Source organism: Colobus angolensis, unplaced genomic scaffold (genome assembly GCF_000951035.1).
Source record: "Colobus angolensis palliatus isolate OR3802 unplaced genomic scaffold, Cang.pa_1.0 Scaffold62, whole genome shotgun sequence".
NCBI lineage: Eukaryota > Metazoa > Chordata > Mammalia > Primates > Cercopithecidae > Colobus > Colobus angolensis.
The window spans coordinates 6,678,532-6,705,044 of NW_012119821.1; the positions used below are offsets into that span (position 1 = coordinate 6,678,532).

At 43.7% G+C, this 26,513-nt stretch overlaps 1 protein-coding gene across 3 annotated transcripts in view; it reads left to right on the forward strand.

Moving 5' to 3' along the window:
• The window catches only part of TNFAIP8 (tumor necrosis factor, alpha-induced protein 8), a 121,444-nt gene that overhangs the window by 39,304 nt on the left and 55,627 nt on the right, over window positions 1-26,513 (forward strand). The window contains exon 2 of one of the 3 annotated variants that reach the window (XM_011963681.1): window positions 1,944-2,069. The exons of 1 other annotated variant lie outside the window; for it this stretch is intronic. Coding sequence is in view for 1 of the 2 variants with exons in the window: in XM_011963679.1 (XP_011819069.1) it covers window positions 19,693-19,705 (13 nt within the window). In the remaining variant the exon portion in view is untranslated. Of the gene's footprint in view, window positions 1-1,943; window positions 2,070-19,072; window positions 19,706-26,513 lie in introns of those variants that run through there. One more of the 3 variants, XM_011963679.1, reaches the window with a different exon arrangement.

The following is a 26,513-nucleotide window of genomic DNA, read 5'->3' on the forward strand; positions in this document are numbered from 1 at the left end:
TCTAGCCAGTGGTAACCACCCAGTATTAGTTGCTGACTGAATAAATGTTGATAGAAATAGTTCAGGTCCTCTTGGAACTTACAAACTAGTGGTAAGACCAGGTTGTCCCAATATGTCCGTATGTTCTGTGAGATGTTTCGTCTCTCTGTCATATACAGATGCACACAGAAAAACAGCCAGATTCAAAGACATACACAGTGCCCTGTGGTCTTGTTGACGGAGTCTGGAAGAAAATTTGTGTATCATGCATCTTGTCCATATCCACTAACTTTTCTTCTACCCTAGTCCAACCCAAATCAATGAAAACTTGAAACACTCACAGGTGGTAGAGTTCAGTTCATATCACTGATTGGTATTTGTTTTTTTTGTTTTTGAGAACCAGAGACAGTACTGCGCGGTGGTTAAAAGCATCGGCTTTGGGGCCAGAGAGAAATAGGTTCAGGTCCCGGTTTTGCCTTAGATAAGTTTCTCAAGACTGTGTAAGCCTCAGTTACTTTGTCTATAAAATGAGGACATTAATAGCACCTGCTTTTCAGTGCTGTCAGGAGTTAGTGAGATTAAAGCATGTATGGCGCATAGTAAAGTACGGTACTCATCCTAAGCACTTCATACAAGTTACCGATTATTTATTTCTTTTTTATTTTTTTCTGTTGCCTAGGCTGGAGTGCAGTGGCATGATTTCGGCTCACTGCAGCCTCCACCTCCCAGGTTCAAGCAGTTCTGCTGCTTCAGCCTCCCCAGTAGCTGGGATCACAGAGACCCACCACTACACCCAGCTAATTTATATAGATATAGATATAGATATAGATATAGATATATAGATATATAGATTTTTTTTTTTTTTTAATTTTTTGAGACGGAGTCTCTGTTTGTTGCCCAGGCTGGAGGCTGGAGTGCAGTGGTGTGATCTCGGCTGACTACAAGCTCTGCCTCCCGCGTTCTCACCATTCTCCTGCCTCAGGCTGCCGAGTAGCTGGGACTATAGGCACCCGCCACCATGGCCAGCTAATTTTTTGTATTTTTGGTAGAGATGGAGTTTCACCATGTTGGCCAGGCTGGTCTTGAACTCCTGACCTCAAGTGATCTGCCCACTTTGGCCTCCCAAAGTGCTGGGATTACAGGCATTAGCCATCTCGCCTGGCCATAAGTTACTGATAATTCTTGTTCCTGAAATGGGAGAAGAATCCTTATCACGTGTGTATGCATGTGTGTGTCTCCTTACTTTTTTCTTACTCAAAAAAACAACAGTGTGTGTTGGCATAACCAGTAGGCTGGCACACAGTTGATGAGAATACTATAGCCACAGACTAGCTCTTAGGGGAACAGTGCCTTCAGGGGCAGTGCTGTGCCACTGTCTGAAAAAACTGGAATCAGGCCCTGTGTTGTTGAACACACTGAGGAAGCTGGCAGAAGACACCAAGGTGTAATGGGCAGGAGGGAAGCATGTGGGCTGTTCATGACCATGGAACTTTTTTACAGGAATCAAGCTTTTCTGTCAGCTCCTGGGAGGTTCCTGGTAGTGTCGTCTATCTGAAGATAAACCCCACCTCTACCACCCACAAACAGAGAAGTCTTGATTGCAGTTCCTGTGTGGGTCCTCTGGGCGTCTTCACACTCACAGATTTGTTTATTATTTTTAATGAACTTGGCGTTTCTCTGAGGCTGATTTAATGGTGCCCATTAAAGAGATGGCAGCTCCAGAGTTTCTTCATTGTAGAGCTGGCATTTCACCATGTGAGGAGGTAATTCTGTCTTCCTACCTGTGAGGCTTATTTTCTAAATCTCCCAAACTGGAGTGTTTTTAGTTGCAATGTTAAAGTTGAAATAAATCTTTATGCACTAGTTTCTGTTCACCTTAAAGGGTAAAGAACTTTGCAGATTAGAGCTACAGTTGACCTTTTCCTAGGTCTTCCACTTTTTTTTTTTTTTTTTTTTTGAGGCAGGATCTTCCTGTGTCACCCAGGCTGAAGTGCAGTGGTACAGTGGTGAGATCATGGTTCACTGCAGCCTTTAACTCCTGGGCTTAAGCTATCCTCCCACCTCAGTCCCCTGAGTAGCTGGAACCACAGGTTTGTGTCACCACACCCAGCTAAGTTTCGTATTTTTCGTAAGAAATGGTTTTGCCGTGTTGCCTAGGCTCTTTTCCGATCCCCTGGGTTCAAGTGATCCTTGCATCTCGACCTCCCAAAGTGCTGGGATTACAGGCATGAGCCACCACGCCTGGCCTTTTCCACTTCTTTCTGTGTCCTCTAATCATGTTGATTCTGGTACCAAGATGAAGTAGACCCTAGTTTAGAGAGATACAATGCATTTTTGAGTTGGGTTAAATTGATTAAATGACTTACTTGATGTCATTGATAAACTCTAGGGCAGAGATTCTTACACTTGGCTGCACATTAGAATCTCTTTCAAAACTCCAGGTGCCTCAGGTGCCCCAGGCCTACTCCAGACTAATTAAGTCAAAATCTCTGAGGGTGAGACTCAGGTATAAGTATTTTTAAAACCTCCTTAGATGCTTCTAACATACAGCCAATTTAAGAACCAGTGCTCGAGAATATGGCTCTCAACTGGGGGCAGTTTTGCCCTGCCGGCAGGAGACATTTGGCAATATCCAAAGACAATTTTAGCAAACTGGGGGGGGGGGTGGGGATTATTAATTTAAATTTAGTGGGAGGAGTTATTCAGTGGGTAGAAGACAGAGATGCTTCAAAGCCTCCTACAATGTGCCCAAAAGCTCCCCATAACAATTATGTGGGCCAAAATATCAGTAGAACCAAGGCTAAGAAACAATGCTCTAGAAAAATCAGGCTGAAGAAATGCCAGAGCAATGTATATGCCTGCTGTAAGGAAATAATAGCATGTAGAAGTTTACATTTTTAACCACCTGGCAAGATAATAAAAAGGAAGTGGTTTCGCCTCTGCCCTTTGAGTCTCTTCTGCGTCTGCCATCACGGAGGCCTTTCCTTGTGGCTGGTGCACCTCCTGGTTCCGATTTCTTGGGTAGGACCTTCTTCCTGTAGTTCCGTAAGTTTATTGTACTTGCATGGCTTGGAAGAAGACCAAAGTTAAGAATGTTAACTTTGTATGTAACCCATAGAAATTAGCCAAGATAAATAATTTTTAAATAAGCTTTTAAATTGTTTGGCCTGATATAAAGTTTTCTAAAATTACAGAATTAACCATTTGAAAGTGATTACATAAGAACTTATATAAGAAATCTGAGTTTGTGTGCTGTGGAGACTTCTTTTTCTTCTTTCTTCCTTTTGATTAGATAAGAGGAGTCTAAGAAAGGCATTTTTTAATTGTATCAAAATCAGTTTTGTTTAATTTTGAGATATTCAGGAATGCTTTCATAGCAGGTTATACTGACCTATATCATCAAATATTTACCTTATATAATAATAATAATAATTAATATCATCATTTGAGATGGAGTCTTGCTCTGTCACCCAGGCTGGAGTGCAGTGACATGATTTTGGCTCACTGCAACCTCCGCCTCCCGAGTTCAAATGATTCTCCTGCCTCAGCCTCCCAAGTAGCTGGGATTACAGGCACAGGCCACCATGCCAGCTAATTTTTGTATTTTTGTAGATACGGGGGTTTCACCACGTTGACCGGGCTGGTCTTGAACTCCTTACCTCAAGTAATCTGCCTGCCTTGGCCTCCCAAAGTGCTGGGATTACAGCCCTAGTTCTAGAACAAAAAGCCGATGTAGGGCATTAAAGGTACCCAGCCTGCCTCATATAATTAATATCATGATCTTTATCCCCTCCGGACACATCCACTTTTCTAGAGTGTGGGACACGTAAAAGATCTTTGTCATAAATAAATTATTTTTTTTTCTTGTATGCAGTTGTCAAATTTAGTGTTTAATCAAGGTGGTGAATTTAATTGATTTACCACCTTGATTAATTATATAAATTGTAGTCAAACATTAATTATAATCAAACTGTTTTCTTCCCCAAAACTGATGAAAATAGATAGTCACAGCTCTCGAAATACTCTGAATTCATTGATCTTTCGCCGGTGATTGATTGACACTTCCTGTTTTTTTTTCAGTTTGTCCCTTTAAACGGGGATTTCGGGTGATACCTTTAATGCTCTGTATCAGCTTTTTGTTTTTTTGTTTTAAGATAGGTCTCCCTCTGTTAGCCAGGCTAGAGTCTGGAGTGCAGTGATGTGATCATAGCTCACTGCAGCCCTGACCTCCTGGGCTCCCGCAATCCTCCCACCTCAGCTTCCTGTGTAGCTGGGACTATATGCACGTGCCATCATGCTTGGCTCATTTATTTTTATTTTTATTTTTTTGTAGAGATGGGGTCCCCCTATGTTGCCCAGGCTGGTCTTGAACTCCTAGGCTCAAGTGATCCTCGTGCTTCGGCCTCCCAAAATCCCGAGATTACAGACATGAGCCACTGTGCCTGGCCTACAACTAAACTGATGTACATATGAATCTGGAGTGATACCTGTTACAGTTTTTCAGTTTTTTTCCTCTTCCCCCCATCCTCCTGCCCCCTCCCCTCTCCTGTCCCTCTTCCTGCTCCTCCCCTTCCTCCTCACCATCTCATGAACCCTTGACTCCCCTGTAATGCAGTTTATTAATCCAGTAAACATTTCAGAACCTACCATGTGCATTTTGCATTAAATACTATACTGGTTTTAAAAATTGTTTTAGCCTATTATAGGGTTATTTCAGACACCAAGCCGATACTCTTACGTGTTCAGGTCCCTTTGACTTCCAGTGGTTGGAATGTTTTAAAATAAGACTAGAAGAATAACAGCTCATCTAATATTTGGCTTGAATACTCCTTCAGTTTTGGAACAACAGACCTGTTTCTTCATTGAAGGTTAGCAGTGACTACATAATTCAAGGGATACTTTAATTGTAGTCTAATCCTGGCTTTTGTAGCTGTGCTTTTAACTTAATTTATAATTGCATTAAAAGTATTCCTGGCCAGGTATGGTGGCTGACACCTATAATCCCAGCACCTTGGGAGGTGAAGGCGGGAGATTCACTTGAGCCCAGGAGTTCAAGGCTGCAGTGAGCTGTGATGGCACTACTACACTTCAGCCTGGGCAATGAAGTTAGATCCTGTCTCTGAAATAAGATGAGATGAAATAAAATAATACTTTTGGATATGTCAACATTTGGGTTTTTCTTCTGGCTTTGGAGTTTGTATTCCAACATGAGGTTTTGAGAAAATAATCAGTTAATGCTGTAGAGACCCTTTCCTACAAACTTGATTTAATGAGAACCATTACAAGGTGTACTTAATAACAAGGCAGCTGTTGATGGTCAAGTTTTCTCCTCTCTGAGAGTCTGAGTGAGTGTGCATATGTTGAGTGTGTGGTGTGTGTGGTGTGTGTATGTACATACATGTTGTGGGAGAGTTCTCTGCTAGAATTGGGGAACAAGATGGAGAGAAACATAATTAAATGAGTGCTTAAGGATTGAGTGGATTAAGCCCAACTATCCTGGAACCTCTCTGGTTTCTTGGTAACCAGGCTTAGTATGGGTTATTTCTATGGATATTGGTGTACCTTTTATTCTATTGTGCTTGACAATACGTTCTTTATGTTAAAGCATGCCGAGGTGGATTTGTAGCCCCTGTCTAGATATTTTCTAGAATAGGATCTATTTGTCTATGCATGTGAAAAGAACTGGTTTGGTTTAGGGAGTACATAATTAACAAGGTGGGACGGGAGTTACTAGTTTTCAATTGTTTGAAAGATGTGAAAGAGGGATTAGACATATTCTGTGTATCCCGAAGGCACAGCACCAGAGCCAGTGGATTGAAGGACAGGAAAACAGATTTCTGTTCAGTTCAAGGAGTGTGCGAAGAGATCACGAACCACGGGTTTGCGGTGGGGTGGATGGAGTGCAGAGATTGCCTTTCAGTGGAGGTTGTCATGGTGACTACTGGGAGGGGACACAGGGCATTCAAGTAGTAGACTGGGAACAGACGTTGGACTAGATGATTTTTAAGGTTGATTTCAATCTAGCCACTCCGTGATTTTTAGGATGTATTATATCCCCTGGAAAATGAAAAATGAAGATAAATCTGGCATTTGAAGGGGAATTTCAGATTCATTGGCTCAGGGTCCCTAATGGCTTTTTCTCTCCAACTTCTTCAAGTCCTCCTGCAATTATACTCTTTCTCTTGTACATCACTTTCTTTCCATGTATGGAAACATCCCTATCACCATCAGAACATGCCTTTTTATCACCCTTCTTAAAAAACAAGTTAAAGAAATTTCTGTACTCGATGTAGCCGTCCAGCTCTATGGCACTTCTCTCCTGCCCATTCTGGCAGAACTTCTTGAAGACTTGTCTCCTGGAGTGTATGCAATCTCCCCTTCCTGCCACCCCTCCCCACTGCACCACGCCTCAAAAACCCTTTCTATTAAGGTCACCAAAGGCCTCCATTGTAACAAATTCCATGGCCTGTTGTAGTCGTCATCTTTTTCAGCCTCTCAGTAGTAGTTGGCATCATCCATCCCGGCCCCCTTCTTTTTCTTTTTGCAGTATGCCCTTGTAACCACCCCTGCCCCCTCACTGCCCCTTGAAGCGCTGTCCTGACTTGACTTCCAGGGCATCACATCCCCTTTTTTTCTCCTACCTCAATAACTGTTCTCTCCAAGGGCCTCTACAGATGGAATCACCCCAGGGCTCAGTCATTGACTTTCTTCTCCATACTACACTCTTTCTAGGGTTCTTAACCTGCTAAAAACAAACAAACAAACAAAACAAAACAAAAAAAAACTAAACTGAAAAAGACTAGACTTTATCCAAGTCTAGTTAATTCAGAACCTTTGGAGAAGGCTTGTGAGCATCAGTTTTTGTTTTGGTTTGGTTTGAATTGGTTTTTTTGTTCATTTTTTGTTACTGGGCATACCAGCGTACAGCCAAGATTGAGAATATCGATGATTTCTAGTCCTGGGGGATAAATACCAAATACTAATAACTTCCAAATTAATGTATTTAACACATTTTCCCCAAACTCCAGACGTGATAATTCTGTTGTCTGTTTTACATTTCCACTAGAAATAGGCATCTTAATTGCATGCCCCTTCCCCCACACTGGCTCCTTCTTGGGTTTGCCCTTGATGCACGCAGCTCTCAGGCCACAAGCCCAGGAGACATCCTGATTCCTCTGTTACCTCATTACACAGCTCACCAGGCAGCAAGTTCTTTCCACTTGCCCTAGCAAATATGCACATCCTAAATCTCACTGCTTCTCCCACCACCGCTTCTCTTCTGGGTATACTCAGGAGCCTCCTAACTCCCCTATGCTCTTGCACTGTCACTCTCAGACAGTCCGTATGCAGTCAGAATGGTCTTATCACTGATGACAGTCATTCCTTGCCCTGCCATGGCTTTCCATTCCAACGGACAAACTCCCCACTCCTTACCAGGAGCTACAGGCTCCCCTTCGTGTGGCCTCTGCCCGATTCTGCGAACTAATTTCCTCCCACTCCCTCCTTCCCTGCCCCAGTCAGGCCACACTGACCACCATGCTGTTCCTCAAACTTCCCAAGCTTGTTCCTCCTACTTCAGAGCCTTTGCACACCCCCCTCCCTCTGCCTGGAAGCACCTTCCCCATAGATTGTTCCTTGGCTTTCACCCTAATTTTTCTCCAGTTTTCTGCTCAGATATTACCCTAGGAGAAAGCCCATCCAAAATGCTCCTCTCTCCCACCCACTCTGTAGCCCCTGCCTCTGGTTTATTTTTTCCCTCCACAGCATTTATCTCACTCAAAAATCCTGTTTCTCCGGCTATTTTGTTAGAACTTTTGTCACTGCTCTATCCCCAGGACCATCAGCAGTGCTCACACGCAGTAGATGACGTATACATACTTGTGGCTGAATGATGAAGTGCTACTCCTTAAGGAGTGGTCCCAGGACCTAGGCGTTTCATCACTTCTCTGGCCCTTGACCCCTTTTCCAGCCTCTGAGCAGACCATGCTGGTTATGGCCAGGATCTCCTGTTAAGTTTATCTCAGAACCTACCCTCTTCTTGCTGCCTCCCATTTGGCCCCATGCTGTTTACCAGAAATACAGAGGCATGGAGAAGTTGAGCAACCTCTGGCATTTTAGTGCTGGGTGGGGACCTTTCACTTCTCTTCCTGACCATTCCAAACGAGTCCACGCTGCTCCTGTTTTCTGTAGACAGACTGGTCCTCGATAATCCACTTTCCTGATTATCCTCCCCCTTTTCTCTTTGCCCCTCATTGGTCTTTGCAGGCTCCTTCCCCTTTGTCCAATATCAAAATGTTGATATATCTTGGTCTCTACCTGGATTCTCTGCCCTTCTTATTCCACTCTCTCCCTGGTGACCCTGCCCATTCCTAGGGTTTCAGATTCTCTACATGCCGGTGACTCCCAAACTTATATTCCAGGCCCAAGCTCTTGTCTGAGTTCTAGACCTGGGTGTCTAGCTAGAAAATGCTCTTTGGTGTCTCGCAGGCAACTCAAATTTGATGTGAAGAAGGCTGAACTTGCCTTCTCTTTCACTTTTCCCCTTAGTCAATGACCCAGGTAACTATCTCGAAACCTGGAAGGCTTATTCTTCTGGCCTTACCCCTATGCCCAATCAATTGCCAGTATTGTCAGTTCTCCCGGTGAATAGCTGTACACTCTATGTACTGCCAGTCACTGTGCACTGCTAACTAAGACCAAGCCACTGCCGCCATCTCTTTCCTAGGTTACTTTAAGGGCAGTTGCATCTAGTCTAACGTCCTGTGCTGCTATTGGCCTTCATAAAATGTCCATCTCATTGCATCATCCTTTGCTTAAGATGCCTCATTAGGCCAGGCGCGGTGGCTCATGCCTGTAATCCCAGCACTTTGGGAGGCTGAGGTGGGCAGATCACGAGAGTCAGGAGATCGAGACCATCTTGGCTAACACGGTGAAACCTTGTCTCTACTAAAAATACAAAAAAATTAGCCAGGTGCGGTGGTGGGTGCCTGTAGTCCCAGCTACTCGAGAGGTTGAGGCAGGAGAATGGCGTGAACCCAGGAGGCAGAGCTTGCAGTGAGCCGAGATCGCGCCACTGCGCTCCAGCCTGGGCAACAGTGCCAGACTCTGTCTCAAAAAAAACAAACGAAAACAAACAAAAAAGATGCCTCATTAGAGTTTTGATAAAATCTAAACTTTTTAACAGGGCTTATAAGATCCTGAATAACGTGTTCCCAAACTGACTGCATTTCTTGGAGTTTCTCGGAAATATCTGCCTCCCTCAAGCACACCCCCACCCCACCCTGCATACATACACATCGCTCTTCTGGCCACTTGTTTGTCATTTACCCTAGAGTCTAACATAGGGCACAGTAAGGCCTCAATAAATATTTGTTGAATACATATAGGAAGGCAGTGGTCCTGGATTGTAATTGTGTGTCCTCAAATTTTAATTTAATTAACCTTAAAAATGTAAAGGCTTCCAGAGTCAAAAGTTGCTGTTTTGTTTTGTAGTGCTGTGTATGTTTCCCTCCACTCTGTAGTTTCCAGAGGGTTATTAAAAATGGAACTAAACGAAGTATGTGGGCTTCTGTTAGCAAATCAGTTTTAATCTGTGCTCTTTGGCCGTTGAGTGCTGAGCTTAGGAGGCTGCCAGATGGGGACACAGGAACCAGATCACCTTTGCTTCCCAGTGAGGAACAGGGACGTAAATTGGCTGAATGGGCTTCTGCAGTAAAACTCCTTCAACTTGAGCTTGTGTAAGCCAGGATCAAAATACCTGAGACTTGTTGAGACTTGTCTAGACTGTTTATTAAACTTTCAAACCTGTTTGGGAAGAAGGCTTGGAACAACAGTAGGTTTGGGCTTGTGAAGTAAATCTTATTTAAAGGAAATAAACAAAAGCTTAATCATGTTTACTTTGTAACAATATAGGTAAAACTGTTGGTTGCTGTTGTAATGAATCTAAAAAAGAATCGAGAATGGTTTTTTTCCTTAGAAGTTCCAGGTTCAACGACGAAACCCCAAAAATACAAAAATTAGCCAGGTGCATTGGCTGGCATCTGTAATCCCAGCTACTCGAGAGGCTGAGGCAGGAGAATCACTTGAACCCGGGAGGTGGAGGCTGCAGAGAGCCAAGATGGTGCCACTGCACTCCAGTCTGAGCCATAGAGCAAGACGCCATCTCAAAAAAAAAAAAAAAAAGTTCCAAGTTCACTATTCCCAACTTCCCCCTCGGGGCTGGGAGCTCCTGGGTGAGGTTTCTAAGCGTCCATCCTCTCAGAACTCCTATCTTTAATTTCTTCTTGCATAGATCAGAGGGGCCTGCGAGTCACTGCTGAGTCACAGGAATAAGCAGAAAGGGAATGACACACTTCCTGCCCCAAGTTCTAGGGAGTTTTTATGGTTTGTTTTTCTGTTTTGCTTTGAAGATTCCCTGAAAAGACAGAAGATTGCCCCAGCTGCCTCCTGATTGGCAGCCTCTATTTATTTATATGATTTCATAGGATATCCTCTCTGCTATACCTTGTAACTCACAGGATTTTTGAAACCTTTTTTCCTTATCACAGCAGTATTACATGTTTGTGTAGTGTATTTATCAACTACAATTTGACCAATTAAAAAAAAAAAAAAAAGAGGCACTCTTTATTGTCACTACCCGGAAAAAAATATATTGTGAATATCATCATTCCAGGCTCTTTTCTGTGTGCTTATAGTTTTCTCTTTAAAAATTACATATGGCTGACTGGGCGTGGTGGCTCACGCCTGTAATCCCAGCACTTTGGGAGGCCGAGGCAGGCAGATCACAAGGTCAGGAGTTCGAGACCAGTCTGGCCAACATAGTGAAACCCCGTCTCTACTAAAAATACACAAAAAATTAGCTGGGTGTGGTGGCGGGTGCCTGTAATCCCAGCTACTCAGGAGGCTGAGGCAGGAGAATCTCGTGAAGCTGGGAGGCGGAGGTTGCAGTGAGCCAAGATCGTGCCACTGCACTCCAGCATGGGCAACAGAATGAGACTCTGTCTCAAAAAATAATAATAATAATAAAAAATAAAAATAAAAATTATATATGGTTTTATGGTTTAATATAATTTCTTTGCTTTTATATATTATCTTTTAGCCTTTGTGAAGAGTTCTCATGTTATTAATACTCTGCAAGATCGGTTTTAAAGATTGCATGACTGGCCAGGCGCAGTGGCTCACACCTGTAGTCCTAGCCCTTTGGGGGCCTGAAGCAGGAGGATTGCTTGAGGCCAACGGTTCAAGACCAACCTGGCCAACATAGCAAGGCCCTGTCTCTTAAAAAATAAAAAAAAAAAAAAAAAAAGACTGCATTACATGCCATTATATGGATGTGCTGTAATTTACTTACCCAGTCCTCATGTGGATACTTAGGCTCTAAAAGTTTTCATACACGGTCATTGTCATAACCCCGTGCAGCTTCCTTGCACTTGTCCACACTTCTGTCTCTTTCATGGAATATATTCCTGTAAGTGGTTCAAAGGGCCTGTGAAGTTTTCAGGTTTTTGATCTTTATTGTCACTTTGCCTTCCAGACGTTTGTCCTGTTTTACATTCCTGCCATATAATATAAACTCGTTACCATGTCTTGTATGGTCTACATATTCTGGCCTTTGCCTAACTCTCAGCTGCTTCCTGCACCTTTCCTCCCCTTGCTTCCATCACTGTAGCCACACCAGTCCCTATCCCCTCCTTCCCCTGAAGCATGCCTGCCTTGTCCTGTCTTGGGCTGTAGCACTTGCTCTTTCTACTGCCCAGACCATTATTCCCATGGCTTTCAGCATATACCTGCGATGCCACTTCTGCTAGAGTGGTCTCCGTCAGAACCCCCTGTTTATTTTTGCCCTAGCACCTTTCATAATCTGTCCTTTATTGATGTATATGCTTACTGGTCTGCTGCCACTTTTTCCCACTGAATGTCAGTTTTGTAAGACAGGCAACCCCTTATATTTCATTTCCCATGTCCCCAGCATCTAAGTCAGTGCCTGCCATTCAGTAGGTACTGGGTAAATGCAGGTGGATTCATTCATGCTGAATGAACGAAGAAATCTCCCTGTCGTCTAGGAATGTGTGGTGTAACAGGGTAGGGCTGATGAGGTGTGTATAGTGATAGTTACCTCTCGGAGCCAAACGTGGCTGTCTCTTGGAGCAAAATGTGGGAAATGCTGTAAGTGTCCAAATATCACGGAGATGCAGAAGTGGGAACCAGTGACTGGCTCCAGTGTCACGAAAGGCTTCGTCTGAGCTGAGCCTTGGGAGACTGGCAGTGTTTTGCAGCTGGTGATGATGGAAGGAAACCAAGGGGCTGAGGAAAGTGGGTGAGCAGAGGCCCAGAGGCCAAACGGTGGGGGCAGGACTGGGGATTGCTTTAAATCCTATGTTGACTCATAGACTCGGACCACTGCGCAGCAGGGAAGCATTTCCTGTTCCTCATCAGAGGGTGACATGGTGAGGGAGGATATGGAAGTGCTTTTTAAACTTAACTCTAGGGACACATGGCAATGTTAAGGGTGATCAGGCTGTGCTTTGGGAAGCATGAGGACAACTAAGTAAGAGGCACAGGAAGTTCAGGCCAGAGGATGAGCCTGAAGGAGGTTGGGGTGATGGGGCTGGAGATGAGGAGAAGGCAGAGCAGTGTTTTGGAGGCGAGGAAGAGGGAGAGTGGGACCCACAATGACACTGAACCGGAGAGTTTTAGTTTGAATGACTGATGGGAAGATGAGATATGGAGCCCTAGAAGAGCTGTTTGGCAGTAAGAACACTTATGAATTTAGTTTTGACCCATCCCTTTACGGAATTAGTGAGCCTCTTCCAGATTAAACCAGCCCATGTGCCCTCCTTTGTCCTGAAGGGGCTTGGGTAACAAGAAGATAGAGAAGAGGAGACAGAAGTATATACCACAGGATGGGGGCTCGGGCTCCCATGGCCTCTTCCTCCTTTGTAAGAAGAGGACTGCATTTGTGGAAAGGGGAAATGAGGCTCCAACTCCTTTCCCTCCTGGAAATGTTGTTTCCTGGAAATGTCTGACGAGATGTTGTTTCCTGGAAATGTCTGTTCCCAGGCCCCCATTGGGAATGGTTTGCCGCCAGCCTTGTCGTTGAGTAAATTTGTTCATGTTGTTAGCCTGAGGCAGATGGGGGCGGATGGGTGTTTACTGTGGAGTACATGAACATGTGGGCTCAGGGTACAAATGGGAAGAGGCCCAGAACTGGGTGACATATCATATTTCCCCCACAAACATTCAAAAATGATGTGTGCTTTTCTTAGGGAAAAAAATCAAAGGGAAAGTACTCAAGACATGTTATAATTCTGCTTGCTGTCTAAATTGAAAAAGGTTTTTTTGTTTTGTTTTTGTTTTTGTTTGTTTTTTGGGACAGAGTGTCACTCTGTTGCCCAGGCTAGAGTGCAGTGGCACAATCTCTGCTCACTGCAACCTCTGCCTCCTGGGCTCAAGCGATTCTCCCGCCTTAGCCTCCCAAGTAGCTGGGACCACAGGTGCCCACTACCACAACTGGCTAATTTTTGTATTTTTAGTGGAGACGGGGTTTCACCATGTTGGCCAGGCTGGTCTCGAACTCCTTGCCTCAGGTGATCCACCCACCTCAGCCTCCCAAAGTGCTGGGATTACAGGCATGAGCCACCATGCCCAGCCGTGTTATCTTACTTAAGCTTTACAGCAACCCTAGGAAGGAGGTTATTATTATACTTATTTTACAAATGAAGTGACTGAGGCCCAGAGAAATTAAGTTACTATCTCAAGGTCATCCAGTAAGTGGCAGAGATTAACTTGGACTCAGATATGTCCAACTCTGAGCTGTTACATTATAATACATGAGCTTAAGAAAAGAAACTTCAGGTGGCTGGCGCCTGTAGTCCCAGCTACTCGGGAGGCTGAGGCAGGAGAATGGCATAAACCCAGGAGGCAGAGCTTGCAGTGAGCCGAGATCCCGCCACTGCACTCCAGCCTGGGCGAAAGAACGAGACTCCGTCTCACACAAAAAAAGAAAAGAAACTTCTTCTTGAAAGTATGAGAAGATATATTAATGTCTGGCTAAGTGAAGTAAGATGAAAGAAAAGAAAGGGAACAGGTCTCCCTGCAGGGAAGAAACAGACCATAAGGAAGATCAACCCAGCTGGGCTTGAAATAGCTTCCAAGGAAGAACCTGAGCAGTTTCTAAACATTTTAAAATATAATCTAGAACGACAATATACTTACATTGTTCAAAAGTCAGAATGTAAATATATAGAGTGGAAAAGCTCTTTCTCATCTTTGCCACCCACTGCAGTTCTGACCCTCGACCCTTGCCCTTGCTTCCAAGGGACAACTTGGCCTCCCAAAGTGCTGGGATTATAGGCATGAGCCACTGCGTCCAGCCTGGAAAAGTTTTTGAAACTTATTTTTCAAAACAAAAATTTGGTTTGAAAATACCCACATGAGTAAAACTACATAATGAGAAAGCTCTCTGTCCTCTAGAGAGGGGGTGGAGATTAGAAGTACTTGGCTACCATTCTCTGGAATGTTGTCTTTTCAAGCAACCACCTTCTGCTACCTTAAAAGCAAAAGAAGGTTTAACAGAATGCAGATGGAAGTGAAAATGGGAGAGGAACAGATGAGAAGCCAGCAGAGCTTGGTGAGTAAGTGACCACCCAAACCAAGGGAGGAATCAGTGATGACTGAGTGACAAGGTTGTGAAGGGAGCCAGAGAGATTAAAACAGAGAGAAAAAAATAACAGGTTGGTGATGGAGGGAGGATGAGAAATTTAACTTGGGAAATATCGTATGTTGCCTTATTAACCAGAATTTCTAGAAATTTACAGAGAAATATACCTTACAATTGGATAGTTTTTCTTGGCAAACTGAGAGTTTAATTAGTTTAGTATTTTATTACTAGGGATCATGTTCAGTTTTACATGAGGTTTTGCAATGGAAGAATGCTATAAAATGTCAGGACTCTGTTTATATTCAGTTCAGTAGAGAATAAACCACATTCAAGTGCCAGCATGTTTATTGCAGCCAGCACTCAGTGTTTCTTTGCTTTCTAAATGCTGATTTAGTGTTTTCATTGGTGGTGCAAGTGTGAAGAGAGACTTGAGCATGAATCATAGGAAGAGAGACGTAGATGCTCATTCTGCAGGCTTAGGACCCAGTGAGTGCCACAGCTGTGCCGCTCACGGCTAGTGGTGGGATTCTGGGCATGCCTTTCAGCCTCCTTGGATGGCCTTGTTTTCTTCACTTGTGAAATGAGGTTAGATGCTATGTGCGGTCTTACCAACACCCAAGTTATTTGATTCTAAGAGAAATTAGAAGACAGTCTTCTTTTTTTGCTTCTAACAATAACATTTTTATACAATTTATACTTAAAACATAGAAACGAGTACTACATGATAGAAAGGCCTACCTTCCCACACTTAGCTTTTGTGCAGCCCATTTGGGTGGGCAGCCTGAATGGCAGCTGTGGTGATGACAGACCTGAGCAGTCTCTGCCCCAGTGCTGGCCCTCAGCAGCAGCTATTCACACTGCTTAACTCATCACTCTACCTGGCCTTAGGAGGTCTTTTGACTTTCTATTAAATAGAAAGGTGTTCTTTCTATTTTCCATACAGTTTACTTTTTGTGCTTTCTGTCTGGTGAATCATGGATGCTTTTGCGATATGATATGAAGAGAAAAAGGCCAGCAGACATAGGCTCATATCCCAGCATTCTGCTGAACAGATACGTTAACTTTATGGAGCTGGGTTTCCGCATCTGTAATCCAAGGATAATGATGCCCATCTCCCAGGGTTTTGGCGAGGACTGAGTGGATCACAGTGAGAGCACCATGCACACTGTGGACATCTCCAAGTGCTTAGCAGCAGGATTTCCCCAGCCTTGTCTAGACATGGACCATGCAAGGCCATGTCTAGACAAGGTTGGGGAAATCCTGTGCCATGCAAGGCCTCCTCCTTTATGTGAGAAGTGAGTCTGACCATCCGCCGTCTCTGTTAGAACATCTGGAAAATGCTTCTGAGCATATTGTTTATCTCAGTCACCAAGTCTCCTGGAATAATTCCTTCTTAGCCTGCCTTCCTCCCTGCTTCACCAATGACTCTTTCCTCTTTGAAGAAGAGGAGAGAGACAAAGAAGAGTAAGTTAAATAGAGAAGGGGGAAGCTCTGATTAGCACCATGGTTTAGGGAGGCCATTGAAAGAGTTAGCATGGGTGGGATTCAGCATATGGAGGAGGGTACAGAGAGGACTGATGGGAAGAGAGAAAAGTTGAACAGAAAGAAAATGAAGTTAATCTTGGCAGCCATGGCATTAAGCACGAAGGATTAGGGAATGTCCTGGGAATGCCAAAGCATAAAGGCCAAGGTGTTTTGTAGACATTTTCAGTTCTGTCTGAGGCTGTAGAATTAGATGAAATAAACAAATGAAAGTATCTTTTTTTTTTTTTTGCAGACACAAATGTCATCACTCTTTTGATGATTTGTTGAATGTGCTGCTGATAAGGATGTGGGTAGCTATAAAGGAAACATTTTTCTTGGGGTATGTGACAAGCAGTGGATGAAACTAGGGCAGCGAGAGCATGTGTGTCTAGAGATTGTTCTGGGAGGGTAGGGGTCAGGCCTCATGGCCTCTCCTGTCAGCCCTGCCCTATTGTGCATGGTCCTGTTGAATATGCTGCTTAACCTCTCTGCTCTGACACTCACTTTGGAAACTGGGATTCCCACCCACTTTCGCTGGGTGTGGAGAGAGTGAAATGATGTAAATGATAGTCTCTTACTCTGAGATGCTGAGATAGTGTGGAGCACACGCACACAGAAGAGAAGGATCTGATTTTCTCATGGCCGCCATCATGTGTTTGCAGAGAGATAGAGAAAAGTACCAGATAAGATGGCCGCAGACTTCCCTAATGACAGCTTATTTGCTGTTATTGTGACACTCCAGAGTGCCTCCATGACTGGCAGTGGCAGTTGCACTCTCAGGGGCTGGGGGTTAGGGATTGGGGTACAGATTAGCCCTGCGCTTCTGCTGCAGAGCTGTGCTCACCAAGAAAAAGGTCAAGAGCCACCTATATTCCTGAGCACAAATTGCTTTCACAAAGCTGGGCCTGGACAGATTCTTCAGCCACTAGGCCACAGGCAGGGCTCCTAGGGCTGGAAGTTCTGGCTGCCTGCTCTCTCCTCCTTGCCTTGAAGCATGGGTGATGCATTCACATTGGGTGACCATCACAATGTTGATCCCTAAACCTACCTAGAGTGTCTTAATTCACAAGTCCTATGGAAGCATGGAAGTGCTGTGCATAGTCATATCTACAAGGAGATATTAGCTTTTTTTTTTTTTTTTTAACATAAGGCTATTCTGTAAGGTTTGACTGCTTCACAAATACTTCCTTGCGAGTCTCCCTGCTCTGTAGCCTGTGTCTGTGACTCTTCTTTCTTCCCAAATATAGTGGGATGAGCAGGATGCTAACTGCTGGGACTGGTTTAAACAGCACACTTTGAATAGATCGGGGGACATCCTGGGCACTCTAGTCTCAAGTGAGAGAAGAGGATGTCTTAGGGAAATGCCTGTGCAGATGCTTTGCTTTGTGTTCTCCTGTTTTTGGAGAGCTCTCTCCAAAAACAGGAGTTTCCTGCTGGGTGTAGAGGTGCCCACTGGATACATGAGGCTACCATGTGCAGCCTCCTCTGCCCTTGCCTGGTGTTGGCACCTTGCTGGTGCCTCCCCGACTGGGCCTGGAGCATGTGTAAGGATGGCAGCTGTTTTCACGTAGGACTGCAGGATTCTTCCTCCAGCCCTCTCTTCCTGCAGCCTCACTGCACTGCCCCGTCCTCCCCCCAGCAGGACTGGAAAGAGTGGTTTCTGGTGACCACCCAGCCACGCGGCCACGACCGAGGTCACATTTTAGGGAAATGTGAGAGGCCTGTTTCTCTGTTGAGATGCGGTATTTCTGCTCTTTGTAACTTACCTTTGGAATTGCCAGTGAGTCACGGCCTGGGAAGTCCTTGTGATTTAGAGTCCTGCACTTCCAGGAAGAGCTTTTGCTTGACATCTTCTTTGACCCTTAGTCCCTGATGAAGTTTACATGGCATGAAAGACCAGTCAGAATTTGGGGAGATAACCCAAAAGAACACAAAAATATGGTTTCTAAGGTATCAGTGTCATATCGCTCTGAGTTAGTCACATGATAATGTAGGCCAAAGAAAATAAGAAATGTAGAGATATGTTTGTAAACTGATGTTGATTTGGTATCTCTTTTGGCCTCCTTCCCAAATTAGTATTGGGCATTTGATTTTAATTTAGGTCAGTAATAATGCTCATTACCGCTTGAGAACTCTATGTGCATCAGGCAATATGTTATTTGCTTCACGTGGTTCTCTTTAAATCTTAATAGCAATTCTGTGAATTTGATGATGTTATTCTCATCTTAAGAAGTGCAAAATCGATTGCTCAGGAGTGTTAAATAACTTGCACATCTACACAACCAGAAAGTGGCATAAAGAGACTGTGAAACAGGCTTTGGAGAGTTTGTCTGTCTTCCACTTTTTTTGCCAGGTGCCTGGTATATTCAAGGCAGAGTGTTATTGTTACAGAGTATAAAAGTAAAATCAAGAAGCTTACCATATAGGGAGAGTAAGATACATAAACAACCAAAGATAATATAAGGACAGCTGTGATAGATACCAAAAGTGTTTACCAAGAAAGGTCAACCAAGGTGCAGTAGGGGCTAAAGGAAGAGGTTGAGATCATACATACCTAATTGGGGTCACCCAGAAAAGCCTTCTTAGAAGTAGTGCACTTGAGGTGGATCTCATAGGACTGGCAGAATCTTACTTGGGGGAGTGGATAAGGAAAGATTTGTGGGTGGCAGTGACTGCCAAATGCCCAGGTAAATAAACAGGCTGCTAAAGAAACTATTAGATTGTATTTATGCACGTATGTGTATGTGTGTATTGTGTATGCCTGGATACACTCACACTTACATTCATTACGAAAACCTCATATAGTCTTCCAAAGCAAAAGATGAATGATTTTAAGTAGCAGTGTTGTCCAAACTGTCTTCTCTAGTTCTCCTGAGAACAGAAACACCTCTGAGCAATACGTATTATTAATAGACGTTCATGTTTATACAGGTAGGAACGAGGTGTTTTTTTTAATTTTCTTTTTTTCAGGCATCTGCGAATGGGGCCTCTCCCTGTTTTTTTTAGTTTTTTTGTTTTGTTTTTTTTTTTGGCCTAAGTATCTGTTTCTTTTTTCTAGCATGTTGAAACGTTAGACTTCCTGTTTCTGCTTGATTTTGAATATACTCCTGTTTGCTTGTCACAGGTAATCTTGCATTTCTAGGTAGCTGTAGTTTACAGGGAGCAAGTGCAGGCAGCAACCAGTCCATCCCTGTTGTGAATGTGGAGACCTCTCTGGACTCACAATTAAAGGCTACATAGTGCATTCCACTACAAGTGACGACACCTGGCTCCCAGAATAACAAGCAAGACAACTTTCAAAGTGACTGTTGACCAGTGCCTTCTGTGCGTGTATGTAGTAAACTTATGGTACATTTTTCAAAAGGATAGTATAAATTATTTTGAATTATTCTCGAGAAGGACTGAGTCTCCCTGAAGGTGATGCAGGTGCCATAGTGTACACGTCAACAGGGTGGTCGCGTGCATTCCTCAAGTCTGTGTGACTACCAAGATACTGTGAAGTTGTCCTTCTGATTGTATACGGGGAGAAAATGCTGAAACTAGGTGAGTTAAAACGGCCCTCAGAATATGTTTAGATGTAATGTCTTTGTTGAAATCTGATAAAATGTTCAGATGACTAACATGGTATTGCTTTCTTCAAGGAAATAATGTCTGGTCGTGGCTTTAGAGCTACCGTGTTCAACAAATCACTGTTTTGTTTTGCTGTGGCTCTGGGTTTGAGGAACCTGTGTTAAGCTGAGGGAGGTATGAGTACTGTGGGTAGAAAAATGGCATTTGAAGTTTGCATGTAGCAGTTTCATTTGTAAAAGATAAAGGTTTGAAATGTTTCAGAGATGGGACTCTGAAAACATTGGATGGCTTTTTCACCCAGAGTTTCTCTTTTACATTTTCCATGCATTTATTAACTGCGGGACACCTCTGGTTCCCAGTGGTCTGGCAGCAGCGGTAACACCGTGGGGCAACCCGTAAACACAAGGGTGTTTATTTCTATTATCTCATTGGATAATTGTTTGAATATTGCTGTTGCCATTTTCTCTAACAACCAAAAAAAAAAAAAAAAAAAAACTTACCTTACATATAAAGCATTTTGTACTTTTAAAATAACACCCTAGGTTTGTTTTTAGCCATACTTAATGTTTCACAAGTAGACTTTTAAGTAAAATTTTATTTTTAAAGTAAATTGAAAAAGTTATCAAGGATTGGAATAGAGTGTTTTAAATAGCCCTTAAAGTTATATTGGTATATATACACTTTTGTTCAAGTTAATGTATAATATTTGCTTAGGTTTACTTAAAATTGGTCTGCTCAACAGATTTTTTGGAGCTTAAATTTAATACTAGGAAAAAACTAGAACTTGGAAGACATAGATGGGTGTTGGTATATCTGGTCTTTTGGTCCATTATTGAACCCTTGGCAGCCAATAAATATTATTTCATAGAGTCCTGACTTCTCTTGTATGGAATGTGGTCACCTGCATATCATTTATAGTAAATGTACATTCGTCTACTAGATGCCTAGAGCTGTGCATGTGATCCTGTCGTGTGTGTGTGTGTCTGTGTGTGTGTGTGTTTGTGTGTACTCGAGAGTCTGAGGCAGGACAGTCGCTTGAACCCAGGAGGCGGAGATTTCAGTAAGCCAAGAATCGTGCCGCTGCACTCCAGCCTGGCGACAGAGTGAGATTCTGTCTCAAAAAAAAAAAAAATGGTTATGTGTCTGTGACTGTATGTCATTGCATATATACAGTTGAGATCAGAGCCAGCTTTGCTTGGGAGGGTTTTGTGGAAGAAGTGAGTTTTGGGTAGAGTTCCAAAGTGAGGGTAGGTAGCATACTTTGGCAGAAAGACGTATACATAAAGCTTCCAAGGCTGGAGTGATTAAGTCATAAGCATTCAAGGGTAAGCATGAACCATTTGAGAACCAACTGTAAATTAGTGGTTGAAAATAGCCAGGCTAGAAGTGAAGGGGAGGCAAGGTTGTGCACGCCGAGCTGAGAACCATAGCGACAGAGTGGCACAGTGGCACGTAGGAGCTTGTCTATTCTGTTCCTGGTAAATTTCACACTTGGATATCAGCACATCCTGACCATGTTGCCATCTAGTGGAACTGGCTGAATTGCCTGTGGGAGCATCACCACCTTTTCCCACTTCAGGATAAACTCTAGTGTGATCTTTTGGCAATAGGGAAACTTACTTCTCTTTTACCTAGGGATTTTAAATGAAGAATGAGAGAGAGGAGGTGGGTGTAACTATGCTCTCCCCAGATGACATTAATTTAGTTTCTGGAAATGTAGAACTGAACGCTAATATAAGGAATTTCTCATAGACAATGTCTGGAGTCCAGAGTGTGACTGCTGAGAGTGCTGGGTGTACATGTCCATTAGCTTAAGGCATGGAGCGAGCAGGAAGCGGTGCTTGGGAGGTTCTGCAGTGGAGTGGAAGCGTACCACATCTGGCTCTGGGCCCTTTATGTTTCACCTGGGCGGGCTTGTTTTTGTCATGCGGTTACAGAGTCCATCCCAGTGGCAGAGAGAGCCCTCTGACCATAAGCACCACAGCCCACAGACCCCAGACTGAAGACACTGTAAAGGTCTGTAATCCTTCTGCGCTCCCGTCTAGCCATCCATGGATGTATCTATTCAGCAAATACTTCTTGAATTATGTCCCAGGCACCTTCCAGGTACTAAGGCAGTGAACAAAGCAGATAGAAATCCCTGCTGTTGGAGAGCTGATATTCTAGGTGGGGGCAATAAACATCAACAAAATAAATAAGTAAACTATATAGTAAGTGGAGAACCAAGTGCTAAGTAGAAAAAAGTATTTTCAAGCTGAAGAGGGAAATAGGGGTTGTTGCAGTGGGTGAGGGGGTAGAGGCAGGTAATTGTGGTTGCAATTGTGAATGAATCCTCACTGAGAATGTGATTGATATTAGATTCACCTGAGAAGTGTGAGGAAGCCAGATGTGAATATCCTGGGGGAAGAACTTTCCAGACAGAGGACAAGCGACCGCAAAGGCCCTGAGGTGAGAATGGGCCTGATGTGTTCCAGAAACAGTACAGAAGCTTAAGGGAGGGAGAGAGATGAGTCAGAGAGGTGGTGAGGGGCTAGATATTGGGGCCTTGTGGACAGTTGTAATGAATTTGACTTGCACTGGGCATGAGATGAGAAACCATTTGATTTAGTCCAGTCTTCTCATTTACAAATGCAATGTAGGCCAAAGAAATCAAGGCAGGTATCCGTGATCATCCAGCCTCATGGTGCGAGAGCTGGGATGAAAACCTGCCTCCTGCCTCTGGCACTCTTCCGGCCACCCTGCCTGCCCTGGGGATACATAGCCACGTGCAGGTGCAGACTTCCAAGTGCAGTGGTCTGAGAGGAAGAAAAGTGCTGTGGGCTCCTCCAGCAGCTGTATTTCAACATGGTCCATCTTAGTTGTTCCCCTGCTGTATCCCTATCTACCTATAGAGGCCTCATAGCAAACACAGAAAGGCTCAGACCTCTTATTTCAGAGGAATACTCTGCCGAATATTGCCTTCCTTTGTTTTGCTATGGAGATAAATCCTTCGGATTTTCCCAGTGTCTGTTAGCTGTGCAGTCTCGTAAGGCCTCCTGTATTTCTTATTTGCATTCATTTTTAAGCTATTTGGATATAATAAACATAAAATAAAATTTCTACAGTCCTAAGAAGTTTGGTCACCATTCTCAGTATTACCCCCTCACCCTGAAAGTTAGTAAGACTGAATATTAAATGTTATTTAAAATTAATTTGAAAACAGGATTAGTAGTTGAGGAGAGAATGTGAACGCGCCACCAAATACAGCTTAACCTGGACCATTTTGGCCCAATACTCATTGTCTTCTTGTTTTACTTTGAACAAGCTCAAGCCCTTTTTCCCCCTTCTATCTCCTTTAGATCTTATGACCGCTGTCCTCTGGACACAGGCCAAATCCTCTAATACCACTTTATGATGAAGGTCAGACCAGTGCTAAGTATAGAAGAAAATGACTTCGTGTTGTCATCTGCATTGTCTCCTCTTGTTTAATCGTCGCCTAGCCTGTATCCAGTGGACAAAGTGACATGAAATAATTTGCTTGTGGAGAGAACTCATCCTGAATTCTCTTGTCTCATTCTTACCCTTCCTCTTATAGCAGAGCTCCCATTCTAGACTATATGAGATTTACCTGATCATCATATCTTGCACTCACATTTGTTTGTATAGCACTATTTCTTTTTTGCCAACCAAAGTGATTTCATGTTTATCTGTATGTGTTGGCTATAAATGAGCTTGATATCCCACCAGCTTGAGCCATTAGGGTTAGCATTGATTTGCATCCTTTGGTATCATTTCTCCTTTCAGTAAAATTGTCTGTCACTAGAACCTGAGGGCATAAAAGACCACAGAGGTCTTTTGGTTTCTATTTTTAGGAGAGTGGTGTTCCTCAGGGAGCTATCTGAGCTGGATTTGATGAGAAGCTAAGAATGAGTGCTTGCTGGAGGTAATTTCGTTATCAAAACTCAGGGTCATGTGCTTGGGAGTTAGCAGCCAGAAAAAAAATAAAAATAAAAAATGTCAAAGCTAATAGGACAACAAAGCACATGCAGAAATGCAGATATGAATGGGGGACTGCTATGAGCAGTAGGCCATAAGAAAGCTTGACAAGAAGCATTTCTGCAGTTCCTGTTTACCATCTAAACCGGAGCATTACAGCATTTGCTGCATGTGGGAGATGGAGAAGGAGAGTGCTCGAAGTTGCCACAAAAAAAGCCTCATTAACACTCTAACTGATTTCCCCAGCTTCCAGAAAGTCTTTGTGTTGGAATTCAGCATCTCAGCTGTAAGACTGCCGAGTGGAAGTGCAGAAATGCGATTTGCTGTCTGCGGAGCCGCAAGTGGACTTTGAGCATATTCTAAGACAAAAATCTGGCCAGACCTTAATAGGCCAGGGCTTTCCACTGATTTGCCTCTCTCCTGCTAACTGCTGAATAATGTTCTTCCCCTTCACCACGTGTGCCCCTGAGCTCCTCACCACACCTTCAGCTCCTGGGAGAGATCCCGGAGCAGACCTGACCTCCTCATTCCTGGCTCCTTATTCCAGATTGGAATCTGGAGCTTTGACACACACACACCTTCTCAGCACCTTGTCCCACCCTACAAGTCTTGTCCTTTTTGCTCCTGTCAGGCAGGCAGCCACCCCCAATATGACAAAGATATTCTCACATGGGGTGTATCAGGAAGTGCCATTAGGGAGGGTGGGGCAGCACCAAGCTGTGAGTCGGGGAGGAAGATCAGGGACTCAGTTCCTGCCTTACAGACCCCCTACTCCATCTGTGCCTCTGTGGTGTCTTAGCATCCACCCACTTTTCCCCAGCCTTGGGACTCTGCTCTCTGTTATCACTGTCACCAGACAGGCCAGACATGGCCCTGCTGGAGAGGAGGCTTTCGGGCTATCCTCTGGCCTTTGTTGGACAGTAGGCTTGAGGAAATGGGCAAAAGCATTGATCAGCTGTGCATCCTTGGGCTCCTTCACCCACTGTCCTTCAGATGTTGGGAATGTTGTAAAGCCAGCAGCAAGATTAGAAATTTTCATGCACTATTCCTCCTTAGCTGCCCAGGATATTACATCCATTGTGGCTTTTACTGTACAAGAAAGAGAAACCCCAGGTTAGATTTGTTCATACGAAAGGTATTTTTTTGTTGGCTCACATAACTGGAACAAAGTTTTGATTTAGCAGTTCAGTGAAGTCAAGAACCTATTTTCTAGCTTGGGCAACATCATGAGACTGAGACTCTCTATCTACAAAAAATAAAAAAGAATTAGTCTGGCATGGTGGTGTGTACCTGTAGTCTCAGCTACTCAGGGAGCTTAGGCGGGAGGATGTCTCGAGCCCAGGAATTTGAGGCTGCACTGAGCTATGATTGTGCCACTGCACTTCAGCCTGGACAATAGAGCAAGACCCTGTCTCTTAAAACAAAAGGCCCCATTTTTCTGCCTTCTCTGATTGAGCTTCATCCTGAATTGCCTTCTCTGATGTTGATAAAATTCTACAGCAATTCTAGACTTCATATCCACCATACACTGCCCAGAAGGAGAGAGAGAACTGGCTTCTTGTGGTCGTGTCAGAGAAGCAAGCCACTTTTTCCAGAAGCCCCAACAAATTTCTGATGTCTCAATGACCAGTTTATTGACTATGGCATCTGCTGTGATGATTGGCTTAGGCTTGGGTTGCCTAAACCCGTCACTCTATGGCAAGGGGGTACGGGATTTCTGTGATTTATTGAAAATAGTCAGGATTGCTACCCAGGGAGAGAGAAATGGACATGATGTTGGGTCAGCCACGATGTCTACTACACAGGTCTCCTCTTACGGTGTTTTGTTTGTTTGTTTGTTTTGTTTTGTTTTTTACTGAGTTTCTCTAATTTGGTGACTGGCTATGGCATGTAGTAAATAGGGCCCTGTGTATGGGATTGCCAACCCCTGATGACCAATGTCAGATCCTATCAGGGAGAGCAAGAACACAGATTTTGTGAACCATAGTAGCACTACAGATCACAAAGGGATTCTCAGAGGTCGATAAAGCATCACCAGGGTACTAGTAGGTCTGGTAAGTTGAACAATGAGAATAAGAAGTGGAGAAAATTAATTATAGACAGCTCTTCAATCTATGGTAATTATATGCTCTGATAAAACACTGAAGTCTAATATAATTTTTGTTTAAAAATGGTTTAATAAGGCCATATGTTTCTGCAAAGAATGGCCTTAACATTTCATAGCTATGACCTTAATCACCATTTTTGATTAATTATTTTATCTATTTTAATGGAAATAAATGGGCTGTGGATAATGTAAAGCTTTGGAAGCTACACACAAGTAAATGAAATGGGGCAATCAGTCATAGAGAGTTTCATTTAGTTTTCTCTAGATGAGTCCTCCAGGAGGATGGCTGTCTAGAGCAGGGGAAGGGGCTGGGGCAACATTCAGAAGGCTGGTGAAAACGAAAGTCACAGTGACACAAGAAAATACCACCTCGTGGTAAGTCAGTTGGAGCAGAAGAGGTAGCCGTTTATCTTTTAGATGAAATCTGTGGCTGGAGTATAGGATTCCAAACTCCAGAGCATTGTCCCTAGCCAGCCAATCTTCCCCAGCACATGAAATGTATGGAAATACAAGCCAGAGCAGAGGAACCCTTTATTACCAGGGGCCTTTCACCCAAACCCTAACAGGAACTTGAGTGAGCTAGACTGCCCATGTGGGTCATAGCAATTCGATTCAGGAACATTGAGCTAGGCTGCAGAGGACCACTGTGCCAGAAGGCATGCCCTGCTCCCAGGAGGTTGGTTGCAGAAAGGAGCCCTG